Source organism: Canis aureus, chromosome 13 (assembly GCF_053574225.1).
Source record: "Canis aureus isolate CA01 chromosome 13, VMU_Caureus_v.1.0, whole genome shotgun sequence".
In the NCBI taxonomy this organism is placed as follows: Eukaryota; Metazoa; Chordata; class Mammalia; order Carnivora; family Canidae; genus Canis; species Canis aureus.
In genome coordinates, this window is record NC_135623.1 from 23,403,725 (window position 1) to 23,416,930 (window position 13,206).

General features: G+C 57.9%; 2 protein-coding genes across 6 annotated transcripts; one reads left to right on the top strand and one right to left on the bottom strand.

Moving 5' to 3' along the window:
- Nucleotides 1–4,537: 4,537 nt before the first annotated feature.
- Nucleotides 4,538–9,277, top strand: ELOVL1 (ELOVL fatty acid elongase 1). 5 transcript variants are annotated; one of them, XM_077845377.1, is made up of 8 exons: nucleotides 4,538–4,676; nucleotides 7,092–7,152; nucleotides 7,324–7,514; nucleotides 7,694–7,774; nucleotides 7,934–7,990; nucleotides 8,075–8,180; nucleotides 8,271–8,407; nucleotides 8,536–9,277. In XM_077845377.1, exons 2-8 carry the CDS (start codon nucleotides 7,107–7,109, stop codon nucleotides 8,752–8,754), a joined length of 837 nt encoding a protein of 278 aa, XP_077701503.1. In that variant the 5' UTR covers nucleotides 4,538–4,676; nucleotides 7,092–7,106; the 3' UTR covers nucleotides 8,755–9,277. The 5 variants fall into 5 exon arrangements, with proteins under 5 accessions (XP_077701503.1, XP_077701505.1, XP_077701504.1 ...); XM_077845379.1 differs by lacking the exon at nucleotides 4,538–4,676 and adding an exon at nucleotides 4,827–5,225; XM_077845378.1 differs by lacking the exon at nucleotides 4,538–4,676 and adding an exon at nucleotides 6,446–6,633.
- A 135-nt stretch (nucleotides 9,278–9,412) lies between these two features.
- On the bottom strand, nucleotides 9,413–13,113 carry CDC20 (cell division cycle 20). The gene is made up of 11 exons (XM_077845376.1): nucleotides 12,986–13,113; nucleotides 12,708–12,909; nucleotides 12,461–12,609; nucleotides 12,277–12,373; nucleotides 11,982–12,110; nucleotides 11,672–11,868; nucleotides 11,433–11,527; nucleotides 11,060–11,288; nucleotides 10,787–10,912; nucleotides 10,042–10,159; nucleotides 9,413–9,664 (listed from the first exon to the last, which is right to left on the bottom strand). The coding sequence occupies exons 2-11, from the start codon at nucleotides 12,886–12,888 to the stop codon at nucleotides 9,486–9,488; spliced, it is 1,500 nt and encodes a 499-aa protein (XP_077701502.1). The 5' UTR covers nucleotides 12,889–12,909; nucleotides 12,986–13,113; the 3' UTR covers nucleotides 9,413–9,485.
- Nucleotides 13,114–13,206: the final 93 nt, after the last annotated feature.

The following is a 13,206-nucleotide window of genomic DNA, read 5'->3' on the forward strand; positions in this document are numbered from 1 at the left end:
CCTACGTTTTCACCTTCTTGCACATGAAGGCCCCTTATTCTGCGTACCCTTTGGCCAAGCAGAATCAGATGTACCAGTTCCCTACACCTGTGCTGTGCTTGTCTCCTTCCATCCCTTTGTCCACACTTTTTCCTCAGCCTGGAACACCTGTGTTCCTGCTGCCTTACTTGCCACGTGACCTTGAGAGAATTCATCACCTTTTTTTTAAAAAAAGACTTTATTTATTCATGACAGAGACAGAGACACAGGCAGAGGGAGAAGCAGGCTCCCTGCTGGCAGCCCGATGTAGAATTCAATCCCAGGACCCCAGGATCACAACCTGAGCTGAAGGCAGACACTCAACCACTGAGCCACCCAGGCGTCCCTCCATCACCGTTTCTGATTCCACTCTTTACGTCCACGAAGCAGTGCTAATAGTAGTTAACCGTACAGAACCGAACCTGAGGAGTGTGTGGAAAGCAGCTGGCCCCTTTCTTGCCAGAGAAAGTATTGAACAATAAGCTACGCTTTCTCTTTTTCCCCTTTTGGCCCTTCTCAACACACCCTCTGGATCTGGCTCTCTTTCCCTCATCTTGATGACCTCCCCTGGTTAGTCCCGAACCCAAAATCTTCCCTTTTCTCTCTCCACAACTTTTTCTGCAGGGCCTCTCAGAGCCCTCTGCCCATACCGGAGTTTCTTTAGTTCTGTTCAGTGAACACTGACTGCTGCCCACAGCATGTAGGCATTGGCTGCCCACGGACAGACATGATGGGTGTTTGCACACAGTCTCTCCCTCCTGCCCTCTGGATATCTTTCCAGCTCGGGTTCCTTCAGCAAAGGTCTCAGCTTCAGGCGGAGGACACCCTCTAGCTGGCAAAGGCCCAGGGATATGCAGAGTGATTAACTGACAGACCCTTCATCCTCTCTTCACTCCCCTGTCCTCACAGACTCAGCCCTCCCCCCAACTCCTGTGTGATGACTGGGTAGAAAGTGCCCTTAGTCCTTTACAGGATGGGGAAGGGAGAAGCCTGACACAGCCCCTGGAGACTGCTTCCATCTCTACCTGCCACTCTGGTGTCCGCTAGCCTAGACCCTCAGTTCCTGTCATTTGTAGCCAACTCCCCGCGTCTCCCATGCCGCAGCCCCTCCACTGCTCCCCATTTGCCCACCTGCTCATGCAGGCCTGCCTTTTCCCACTTGTTCCTCATTGCTATGCCTGCTTCTTTGATCCCATTTCCTTTAAATGTTTCTGCTGAAACATGTCAAGCCTCTGATCATTATGGGAATGGAGTTGTTGGCCTTCACATGGATGGTGGTTTTCAGACCAAACCCTTGCAGAAAGTACATCAGTGATTTATCTTCCGGGGAATGAGGATAGAGCAGGGCCCCTGAGAGAGTAGTGAACAAGTTGGGCGTCAGGGTGGGACCCTAGGGGAGAGTCACCTCCCTTTCAGCTGGTCAGGAAGGTTCCATGAAGGAGGGGGAATTTTAGCTGTTGGACTGGGCATTCTTCCCTTAACCCCCACTCTCCAGCTTATCAGGACTGAGTTCCTGGACCCCTTCAGTCTCTCTAGTTGATCAACCTGTCCCTTCCACCCAGCTTCTCTGCAGGCCCCAAATGACCTCCTCTCCCAGTCACCTGACAGATTTACCCTTTCCCATACAAGTCAGTCTGAGAGGTCTCCTTAGTCAGAAGCCAATCCCTCCCTCTGTATGCTGGATCCCATTGTCTCCTTCCGCACAGCCCGTAAACATGTTCAAGCCTCTTCCCGTTAAAAACAGCCATTAGAGTCCATCTGAAGGTGAGAGCCAGACATCGATATTTTAAAAGCTCCCCAGGTGATTGCATGCAGCCATGGCTGAAAAACATAAACAGAACAAAATCCAAACTTTTTACCGTGGCATGTAAGGCTCTGTATAAACTGATTCCTGCCTGTGTCTCCTGCCCTGACCTCTCTGCCCTCTGAGCTGGAGCTGCACTGAACTACCTAGAGCTCCCCAAACCCACCACATCTCTTGCTTCTGTGCCTTCACACATGTGCCTGCCTCTGCCCCTGTGTTTCCCTGCTTTCTAGAAAGTGCCCTTCAATGTTCACCTTAGGTGTCCTTTCTACAGAGCCGTCAAGAACCCACCCCCACCCTGGGGTAAGGTGCTCCTCCTCAGCGCTTTCATAACCCTCTGTTTATCTCTGTGGGAACACTCGCCACCTGCTACTATGATTGGTCATCTAGACGTCTGTCTTCTCCTCTAGACTGCAAGTGTTTTGCAGGAAACCGAGGGCCCTGGAGATGCCATTTGTAGGACTTGGGGCCACGTGACATCTATCAGATGTTGGAAGACGGTGTCTCCTGGGAACTGAGCGAAGGGAGTCTTGGCGCCTGTTCATTCATGTAGTCAACATTGACCACCATGGCCCAAGTGAATAAATGGGTAGTTGAAGTCTGCCTCTACTGTACTTGACCCGTGGGACTGCACACACATCATCTCCAGTAGTCTGCTTCGTTCGTGTCTGACTTGTCTCTAGATGGATGCTGAATCCAGAACCTCTTGGCAGTACTCTCGGGGCACTGTGCGTACACAGTAAGCACTTAGGAAATATTTGTTAAACCGATGTTCATGAATCCACACACAAGACTGGTACATTGGTTATCACGAGTGGTGTACGGGCTGCTTCCCACCGTGTCTGTGAAGTGTCGAGCACAGAAGCAGTGCTAAGCACTGTGTGCGGGCTAGCTCCTCCACTCTTGACGATGAGGGAGGCACAGTTCCTGTTTTATAGAGATTCAGCGACTTGCAGAAGGTCATGCAGGTCCTCAGTAGAAGACTTAAAACTCAGGCCTCTGGAGGCAGGGGTGACCCCAAAGCCACCAAAGTATACTTGGACCACATTAGGCTTTCAACAAATATTTATTGACTCAAGGGAGACTGCCACTCCCGGGGGGAGTAAAAAGCCTTCTGAATTCTCACTGTCCTCCCCACCTGACTCTGGGTCCCACGACCTCTCTTGGCTTTCTCACAGTCTCACTTATTCTAATATTCACTCCACAAATATTACGAAGGATCAAATGAACCAGATAGTGGGCCCGGTGCAAGAGATATGGAGACCACTAACACAGGACTGAGTGGAACTTAGTGGAGGAGGTTGCAGATTATTGCTTTGCTGTAGGATTGCGGGAGCGGAGGGAGGTGATTTACTACCTGGGAGAGCTGTACCTTGTATTGAGCCAGGGGACAAGGCTTAGAGGGGTGGAGGTGTGTGAAAGATGCAGACATCCTTGGGCAACAGGATGTGGCCCAGGAGAATAACGCAGGCTCAAGGCGAGATCAGGGAAGGGTTAGTGTTATAAAACGCCATGAAATTTGAGCCTTTGAATTCTTCCGCCCTTTCCTTTCAAGGGTAGCTACTGATGGGCTGGATCATAGCTCTACCTTGGCTCTGGCCTCTTACCTCTAAGATTGAACTCCCACATGGCTCCAGCCCACCATTTATGAACATATGTTTTTCCCAAACCACTGTCTCTTCTGAATTCCCTTCCCGTCCACATTTACACCATCCAGTCTGACAAGCAGTTATTGGGTCACTTATATGCACAGCACCACCCCAGGAGCTCCTGGAGATAGAGATTTCATTCCGCTAAAACGGGGTCCTCACCCCAGTTCAGTCTCGTGGGTGAGTGTGTGGAGCTGAGAGGGGAGAGCGCAGGAAGCCGGGTAGACAGCTAAGTATATGTAGAGAGAACGAGTCCACCTGTGTTGGGGACGTCTCTGGTTCCGCCACTCTCATCCCATCAGTCTCCAAACCTCCGTAGGTCAGGCTGTTAGCTCTCACCTGGCCTGCCTCAATAACCTCATCACCCTGGCTGCCAGAGTGAAGTGACTCAGCTGGGTGGTAAACCCCATGCTGGGACAGCATCTGCCTCACTCACCGATGTGTCACTAGCACTTACCACACTCTTGCACACGGTAGGTGGTCAATAAATATTTGATGACACACGCCTGACTGTGTAGCCTCCTCGGAAACCTTCGCTGTTTCTCCTGTGCTTCCAGAATAAAACCGAACTGCCCGGCTTGGCCTTCAAGCCCTCCCTCCCGCATTCAGCCACAGTTGGCTCCACTTGCCTTTTTTTCCTTTCACTGCCTTCAAGGCCAGTTTAGCCAGTGACTCACTGTTCCTGCCTCGGGCCACTCGGACTCTCCCACTGCGGAGCCCTCCTAGCAGTTCCTAATGCTAGGGCTCAGCAGGGAAGGCTTCCCGGCCCAGCTGCTCCCCCAGCCCAGCCCCGGCACACACGTGCTGCCTCCGCCCCCCACCCCCTGGAGGGGGCGCCCCGGAGGGCAGGGCCCATCGGGGCGCGTGGGGCGCGTTGGTGGACTGTCCCCGGAGGGCCCGGCGCGAGCAAGGTGCACCTCGGGCGGGCGGGGGGCGGGCCGCGGGATGCCGAGGGAAGGGGTGGGGAGCCCCGCTGGGCGTGCTTCCTGCCCCGGAATCTGGCGGCCCGCCCCTGCGCCCGCCCCTCGGGCCGAGCCGAGTCGGGGCCAATCAGCAGGCGCCCCCCGCCCGGCCCGCCCCGTCCCCCTCTGGTGACAGAAAGTCGGCCCAGCAGATGAGGAAGTGGCAGGCAGGCCGGCCCTGGGGACTTCTGTGTTGCCCTGCTCCCTCCGAGCCCGCCGCTGCTGCCCGCCCGGCCCCCGCTGGTGAGTGCGGCCCTTCCACGCGCGGGCCGTCCACGTGCCCGGGCGCCCTGCCCGCCCTGCCCTGCCCTGCCCGTGGGCGAGGCGGTTCCAGGGACCGTGGGTGGGAGGTCCCAGCTCTCCGGGGCGGGCCTGGCCGGCCGCCTCCCTCCGCTCCCGGCCCCTATTTGCTCAAACCTAGGCCTTCTCTCACCACCTCCCGACCCTCCCTCTGCGCCTCCTACCCTCCTTCTCCCCCTCCCTCTCCTCGCTCGGGCTCTTCTCCTCCTCTTTCCCCTCCCCCGGCCCCTGCCTGTCTCCTTTTCCCCTTCCATCCGTCTTCAAGGGAGCACCCGCCTGGTTCCCCTCCTGGGACACACCCGGCGCTCCTCAAGCTTGGGGACAGGTCATTTCCAGAGCCTCGAGCCGCTCCTGACCTCCAGGGTGCATGAGTGTCTGTGGAGGGCGAACTCGAGGAGGTGGTTGAGAGAGCGGGAGAGATAACCAGCTGGCAGGCTCCCGGGTCGGGGAGGAGGAACTGTGTGTGCGTGTGCGAGCACAGGCCTGTGCCAGGTAGGCCCCGCCACGGAAGAGGCGACCCGTGAGATCGGATGGTGAATGAATGAATGGGGATTGTCATCCGTGGGAGAGATCTGCGTGCATGACCGAAGGCAGGTGTGTCTCAATGTGGTGTGGGTGATTTTATGTTCACTCACTTCTAAGTGCGGTGTTTGAGTTTATGTCTGTGACCACACCGATCTGTGACTCACGTACGTGTGAGTAAATCTGCATGTAGGCCCGAGGGTGTGAGCATGAACACTTGCACATGGTAACGCAGGACCAGCGAAGGAGGCCGTGTGAGTGTTTGGGGCATGATGCCCGCGTGAGTGGAATCAGGAGTGGGTCTGAGCATCAGAAACTGTGCGTGTCAGAGTCCACGGAGGCTTGTTTGGGTGGTGTGTCAGAGGACGGTGTGTGGGCTCCGCGTGACCGTGAACACCTGTGTGCTCCTGCTCACCGCGGGTCAGCCTGTCGGTGGTGGTGGAGAGAGCTGTGTGGGAGGGAGGGCTCAGAGACCGACCGTGGCGGGGTGTGGTTGGGGGTCAACCCAGAGGCTGGGGGAGCACCTGAGATGTGTGCCCAGCTGAGTGTGCGAGGGGCACGCCGATGGCCTGGGTGGATGTGTCAGGAGGTGAAACGGACATTCTTCACTAAGCGCCTGCACGGCTTGTTCTCTTGATAGAGGGAACCGGGCACACCTGGGTCAGGCGGCTCGCCGAGCATCTCCTGCCCTGGCCGTGAGGGGAGTGCCTTGTCCCTCTGGGACAGCCTCGGCATCCCTGGCCCTCCTGGGTCTGGGCCCAGGCTTTCGTGTCCCAGTGTGCCCTCCCCCGACATTCCTTCGGGTTCTGAGGGGGAGAGGGCCTAGTTCATTAGGACCCTCCCTAAGGGAGGGGAAGATTCCTGAGACCTCCTCCACTCACCCACCTCCTCACATGCCACTGGCTTCCCTGCCCCTCCCAGGGAGAGAAGGGCGACCGTACCCATTCCGAAGCAGGGCAAACCGAGAATTTATGGCTAGATCAGGAGAGGATGCTGGGTATGGGTTTTCAACAGCTCTCTTTGGGCCAAGGCTAGGGCTGGGCTGGAGGTTTCTGGCTCAAAACTAAGCTAGAGCCTTAGCTCATCTGGCCGTCCGGGGTGGGTGGGTGGGTGGTGAGTCCCATGCTTTCCTCTTGGCTTTCCCAATCCTGGTGGGTCCTGCTCCTCCAGGCCCTGACCTGTGGCCTGGACCCACCCTCCACCCCATGCGCAGTGCAGCGGGGGCGGGTGGAGGGCGGGGCGCTCCCAGATCTAGTCAGACAGGTGGAGCCGCCGGGGCAGGAGTCTCAAAGGGCCAGGCTCCGGAGAGGAAGGGCTGGAGGGGAGTGCCGGAGAGGAGGGGAGCAGGGAGCGGAGAGCGGAGACGGAGTCGCGGGAGGTGAGGGACCAGGAGGGCCAAGGAGAGGAGGGAGTATGGGGGGGGGGGATCGTCCCGGGAGCCGAGCATCCCGAAAGTGGATTGGGAGGATCCCCGGGGAGAAAAAAGACCCAGAGCTGGAGAAGTGGGAGACTGGCGGGCAAGGCACAGGCAGTCACTCTGGAGAGGAAAGGTGAGCTTCTCCGGAGAGCGCGGCAGCGGAGAGCTCCTGTGGAGGGAGAGGGGGAGTGAGGTCGGTGGGAAGAATCTCGGTGGCGGAGCCGAGAGGGAGGGAGGGGAGGTGTGGAGGGGCGGGAAGCTGCCTCCTACCCCCGTCCCCCAGCAATTCCTTCCCTCACCCTTCTGGCCTTTCTGCACGGAGGTGTCAGGAGTTGTCTGGTCTGGTCTGTGTCCTGTCGGGGGATCAGGGGTGGGATGGAGGCACCCAGCCCTGATACCCACCGCCCTCACCTCCCCAGAGTTCCATAGCCAGGATGGAGGCGGTCGTGAACTTGTACCAGGAGATGATGAAGTATGCAGGTAAGCTGCTGTCCTCCCTCCTGCCCCAGGATCCCTGGATCTGGGGCTGTCTCCTAGTGGAGAGTCCCTAGGGACTCCCTGACCCTCTGTGACCCGACCCCACCCCTGTCCACCTGGTGGGGCCCCTTCGGACCCCGTGACTCCTCCTGACTCCTGGACCCTTATTCACAGATCCTCGGCTCCAGGGCTACCCTCTGATGGGGTCCCCCCTGCTAATGACCTCCATCCTCCTGACCTACGTGTACTTCGTTCTCTCACTTGGGCCTCGCATCATGGCCAATCGGAAGCCCTTCCAGCTCCGGGGCTTCATGATTGTCTACAACTTCTCACTGGTGGCGCTCTCCCTCTACATTGTCTATGAGGTGGGCCCCTGGGATGCCCAGGTTTTAATTCCTGCTGGCAAGATGAGGGGCAGGCTTTGAGGTCAGGTCAGAGCATGACATCTCCTTTCCAGAGAGGCTCAGATCCATTGCTTTAGCTAGATAGCTGGAGGGACTGGGCGGGGTGGGCCTCTGGTGGTCTAATCCACACCCCTTCCTAGTTCTTGATGTCTGGCTGGTTGAGTACCTACACCTGGCGCTGCGATCCTGTAGACTATTCCAACAGCCCGGAGGCACTAAGGGTAAGCAGGGGCGGCCGGGGTGGGGGGGGGCGGGGGGTACTGGTGCTAGGTTATAAGCACCCTGGGGATAGCAGTTTGGGTGTGACCTGGGCTCATGGGCCAGTTCTGAGACGTTTCTGGAGTAGTGTGGGGGTCCTAAGGCTGTCTGACCTCTTGCAGATGGTTCGAGTGGCCTGGCTCTTCCTCTTCTCCAAGTTCATCGAGCTGATGGACACGGTGAGTGGTTACAGGAGATACGAGGACCTGGTGGGGAGAAAGCAGAGACCCTGGCTCTGAAACCCATTTCCCTACTCTTCTTAGGTGATCTTTATTCTCCGGAAAAAAGATGGACAGGTGACCTTCCTCCATGTCTTCCACCACTCCGTGCTTCCCTGGAGCTGGTGGTGGGGGGTAAAGATTGCCCCGGGTGAGTGCTGAAGGCCACGGTGGAGGGGAGAGGGGCAGGCACTGAGGACCAGCTGCTGGCCTCTCCTGACCCTGCTCCTTGTCCCGACAGGAGGAATGGGCTCTTTCCACGCCATGATCAACTCCTCGGTGCATGTCGTCATGTACCTGTACTACGGGTTGTCCGCCCTGGGCCCTGTGGCTCAGCCCTACCTGTGGTGGAAAAAGCACATGACAGCCATCCAGCTGGTGAGGGGCTGAGCTGGAGCCACCCTCCCCCCTTTATTCATCCTGCCTCCCCTTTGACCCCAGGCCTCCGCATTCAGCCTTTCCCTATCCTGCCCCTGTTCATCTGACCCTGGCCTTCTCCCTTCTAGATCCAGTTCGTGCTGGTGTCGCTGCACATCTCCCAGTACTACTTCATGCCTAGCTGTGACTACCAGTACCCAGTCATCATCCACCTCATCTGGATGTACGGCACCATCTTCTTTGTGCTCTTCTCCAACTTCTGGTATCACTCCTATACCAAAGGCAAACGGCTGCCCCGTGTACTTCAAAACGGAGCTCCAGGTACCGCCAAAGTCAAGGCCAACTGAGAAACGTGGCCTAGCTAGGTGCCCACCTAAGTGCCTCAGGACTGCACCTTGGGCAGCATCTGACGTCCTCCCCGCCTACACCGGTGACCTGTGACCAGGGCCCTGTGTGGTCCGGACTGAGCAGGGGGCAGGCCCTCCCCTCCCCACAGCTGGCACACAGGGACCACGGCTTCCGTCGCTCACCCGCTTCTCCCAGCCAGCTCCGAGGACACGGCCGCACCACCCTCTGCCACTCCAGAGCCGGGGGCTCAAGGGTTGGACACTCATCTTCCCCTCCCGGCCTTAAACTTGGGAGGGGAGCACTCAGGACTGGCCCCCACCAGGGTCTTGTGGCCTTTTTCCTCACACTGAAGAGGTCAGCAATAATCTGTCACTCTGGACCCATGACCCCTCCTCCTTCTCTAGCCCACACTGAAGCAGAAGCTTCTTGACCAAAGGTCAGAGTGGGTGGGGGGCCTGGGACTACAGCCTGTGGAGGCTGTTCACTCACTTAGGTCTTCATTAAAAGTGACAGAGGAAACCACCCAGGCTGCGTGTGTACATGTGTGAATGAAGAGGTGCCAGCCCTGTCTGCAAACAGGAGGGATGGTTCTGGCTCTGAGGACAGTGGACAGGAGCTCTGGGGAAGGCTGCTTGGACAGAGCTCATGCGAGGAGAAGAGAGGGAGACATGACTTTATTAGAAAAATAAAAAAGAAACAAAAACAAAAAACTGGGATAATGAGTTGGTCCTCAACGGATGCCTTGGTGGATGAGGCTGCTCTTGGCCGCGCTGGCCTTCTCCCGTTCCCGCCGCCGCGCAGGATCCAACTCAAAGCAGCGCCATAGCCGCAGGGTCTCATCTGCGGCCGCTGAGGCCACAGTGGCCCCGTCCGGGCTCATGGTCAGGCTGAGTACCCGGGCAGTGTGACCTGAGGCACGAGGAGGGAACAAATGAGTGCATGGGAGTATAGACACACCTCCAGCCGCCAGTGTGGAGGGCCACATTCCTTTTGTTTTTTAGAACACCTCTGAGACCATTCACATACCACAGAATTCTTCCCTTTAGAGTACACAATTGGTTGGTTTTTAGTATATTCACAAAGTTGTGCAACCCCATCACGACACTAATTGCACAATGTTTTCATCACTCCCTAAATAAAGTCTCTCCTCACCTCTCCCCTCCCCCCCAGCCCCCAGCAACCATCAATCTGTTTTCTTTCTTTGCATTTGCCTCTTTGGACATTTCATGTGATCAGCCACATGCAACATGTAGCCTTCTGTGTCTGGCTTGTCGCTTAGCACCTACCTTTAAGCTCAGCCACCTTGGCCATGGTTGGGTATTTCCAAATAACCAACTGGTTCTGGGCAAAGCCATGGCCAGAGATGAGCTCCTTGTAGTGGGGAGACCAGAGGATGGAGCACACCTGTGGAGAGGGGTTGAGGTGAGGGCACAACATAGAGCAACACTATCCAAATGAGACCTAAGTCCACTGGAGTATCAGGGGCCCCGCCAGGTGCCAGACTCGGACCCGAACCACCACAGTTCTTGAAATGGGCCTCCGCTGGGAAGAAGAGTGACCTCGAGGGGAGGGGACACATGTGAATGATCCTGAGGTAAAAATGCTATGTTTCGGGGGAGGGGGCGTCCTGCAGGACAGGGTGTGCCTTTGAGCCCAGGAAAAAAAAAAAAAGAAAAAGAAATGCTATGTTTCGGTGACTAGATGAAGAGACGATGAAAGATTCTAGGAAGTCTTGCAGATTCCTGAGTAGGTTCTAGCCCTCTCAAACAATGTAAGAGGAACACATTTCAGAGAGACAAGAAGCGACAAACTTAATTTAGGACATATTAGGGCGTTGCCACCTACAGGACTGAGGTTGGAGTTAAGCCGCACATATCAGTATGGTCCTGACCTCTTGAGCGAGAGTGAAGTCACAATTCTGGAAATCATCAGGGTATAGAATCGGCGAAGCCACTAGTGGGGACAGTTGCCCAAGGAAGACTAAACAGAGTAAGACTGCTTCTGGGAGGGAGAGGCTAGGTAAAAGACTACCTGGGATTGAGCATCCACGGCACTCAGGCAGGCCCCAGAGCAGACATTCCAGATGCGAATGTGTCGGTCACTGGTGCCCCCTCCAGTTGCCAGGACATTGGACTGCCACGGACACCAAGCTACAGCCTAGGTAGGATAAACGTGGAATCAGCAGGTACAGGGGCTAGACAAGGAGCTACTGGGGTCACAGGGTAATTCTGTCCAAAACTACCATCCCGTCTCCCAGGTTCCGGGTGAGGGTCTGCAGAGGACCCAACCCAGCCCCACTCTCACCTTGACTGCCCCTTGGTGCTGGGTGAATGTCTGCAGGGGCACCCAGCCACCCTCTCCAGGAGCACTAGGCCACACATTGACCAAGTTGTCGTTGCCACCGCTGGCCAAATGTCGTCCATCTGGGGCCCAGCGCAGTCCACACACCTCCTGGCTGTGGCCACTCAGTGTGGCCACATGGTGTTCTGCGACCCGAACATCATGGTGATGGATGTGGCCAGAACGTGAGCCACTGAGGGAAGGGAACGGAACGAGGGTCAGCGGCAGTGCCACACACTGCCAGCAGGACTGAGTTGCTTCAGTTCACAGGTGCATCTCTGGGGAGAGCTGGCAAAAATCAGACAGGTTTTGCAACAGACCAGCTAAAACCACACACCTGGACAAGATATAGCTGTTCCAGCACAGGGAGCTCACTCGGGCAGAATGACCGGTCATGTTTCGAAGCCGCTTCTGCTGCTGCACGTCCCACAGCTGGAGAGAGAAGGCTGCTAGGATCAGACACTGCGACGTGCCACTGGTGCCCACAGGGGCACTGCTGGTGTCCCACCCCGCTCCTGCCAGACAAGCCCCCTGGGTCTGTGCACCACAGGCCTGCGGCAGAGGGACGGGTCTCACCTGCACCTCAGCACTGCTGGTGCCCACAGCCAGGTAGTTGCCCTCCTTGATCCAGGCCACAGAAGATATGTACTCCCCAGGCTGCTCCATCTGCAGCAGCTGCAAGATGTCACCGGAGCTAGCACTCCACAAGTACACACTGTTGTCCAACGCCACAGCCAGCACATTCCCAGAGCTCCAGTCCACAAGGTTCAGGTCTGACAGAGCAGGGAAGGGGGACGGGGAGGGGGAGCATGAGCTTCCCCGTGTGCCCGGTGCCCAGGCCCTCTCCCTCCATCCAATGAATGGGCAAGGGGAAGGCTGCACTCACAGTAGTCATTCCGGATTTCAGGGGCGTCCAGGATTCGGTCTGGCAGGGAGGGAATGTAACGGCAGGTCTTCCGGGTGGAGCCAGGCGTGGCCTTCTGGCTGTACAGCACTTTCAGTCTGTTCTGGTAACCTGTGGCAACCCAGCGGGCCCACACAGTGGGACAACGGGCTCCTCCCACGGCCCCTAGCCTGGAAGGTCAGATCAACACCTGCCCTCACCACAGTCTTAGGTGGGAGGAGCAGACTAAGGGTCGTGCTGACACCTCCCTCCCGGAAACAAGAACTTCAGGTCTTACCCTCTGGGGCATTCTGTGGTTTTCCACTGAGCCGCAGGATCTTGGCTTCCTCCACGTCAAAACCGTTCAGGTTCAGAGCCCAGGCTTTCTGATGTTCCTGGCACACAGGGTGGGCGTGAGGCAGGATGCATGGTCCAGGGTGCACGGGCTGGTGTTGGGCTCCAAACCCCTCTGGATCACGTACCTTCTTGGTGGGCGTGTGGCTCTCTTCAGGCTGGTTTTCCTTGCTCAGGAGGAAACTGGCCACCTCCATCTGGGAAGCACTGCGATGGGGGATGTAGCGGTCCCCGCCGGGTTTGCTGGGAGTGGTCTGAGCCTTGGAGCTGGACTTGCCTGGCGCGGGGAGAGGGAGGCCGAGAGTGGGAGCAGGCTCCTGGGGCGCTGTCGGCCGGCCCGCCTCCCTCCCCCGCGGCCCGCCGCACCCCACTGACCCGGAGTCCGGCCGGGGGTCCTGCCGGCGCTGTGGGACCGGTTGGCCGCCCGCATGGGCGAAGGCGCCGGGCCTGCGGCCTCCCTGGCCTTGCGCTGCCAGCGCGCGGGGGGCGCATTGGGGATGGGCGCGTCCAGCTGCAGCAGCGAGTGCAGGTCGCTCTCGAACACGAACTGCGCCATGGACGCGGTGCCCGCCGAGTCCTGGGGGAAGACGCGACCGCGCTCAGCCCGGGCCACCCCGGCCGCGCCCCGCCCGCGCCCCGCGACGGCCTCCCACCTGCAGCTCCCAGCGGGCTCCAATCGCCGACCGGCCTCCGCCGCGCCGGCCTGCGCTCCTTAAACTCTCCGCTCCGAGCACTCATTGGCTCCTTCAAAACCCAACCGTCGCAACCGTCGCCTTCGCCCATTGGCCTTTGACGGCACGGGAGGCGGGGCTTCCGGTGCGAGCCGCAGATCTCACGAGAATCCAGCCGCGGAGCGTGATTCGAAGGGCGAGAG

Excerpts from the sequence above, each read along its gene's own strand:
- ELOVL1 (XM_077845377.1), top strand. The coding sequence starts at position 7,107 with ATGGAGGCGGTCGTGAACTTGTACCAGGAGATGATGAAGTATGCAG. Across the intron at positions 7,153-7,323 it reads GGAGATGATGAAGTATGCAG|ATCCTCGGCTCCAGGGCTAC; the intron begins GTAAGCTGCTGT and ends CCTTATTCACAG. Across the intron at positions 7,991-8,074 it reads TCATCGAGCTGATGGACACG|GTGATCTTTATTCTCCGGAA; the intron begins GTGAGTGGTTAC and ends TACTCTTCTTAG.
- CDC20 (XM_077845376.1), bottom strand. The coding sequence starts at position 12,888 with ATGGCGCAGTTCGTGTTCGAGAGCGACCTGCACTCGCTGCTGCAGCTG. Across the intron at positions 11,528-11,671 it reads CCAGCAGTGCTGAGGTGCAG|CTGTGGGACGTGCAGCAGCA; the intron begins GTGAGACCCGTC and ends TTCTCTCTCCAG. Across the intron at positions 10,913-11,059 it reads AGCACCAAGGGGCAGTCAAG|GCTGTAGCTTGGTGTCCGTG; the intron begins GTGAGAGTGGGG and ends TATCCTACCTAG.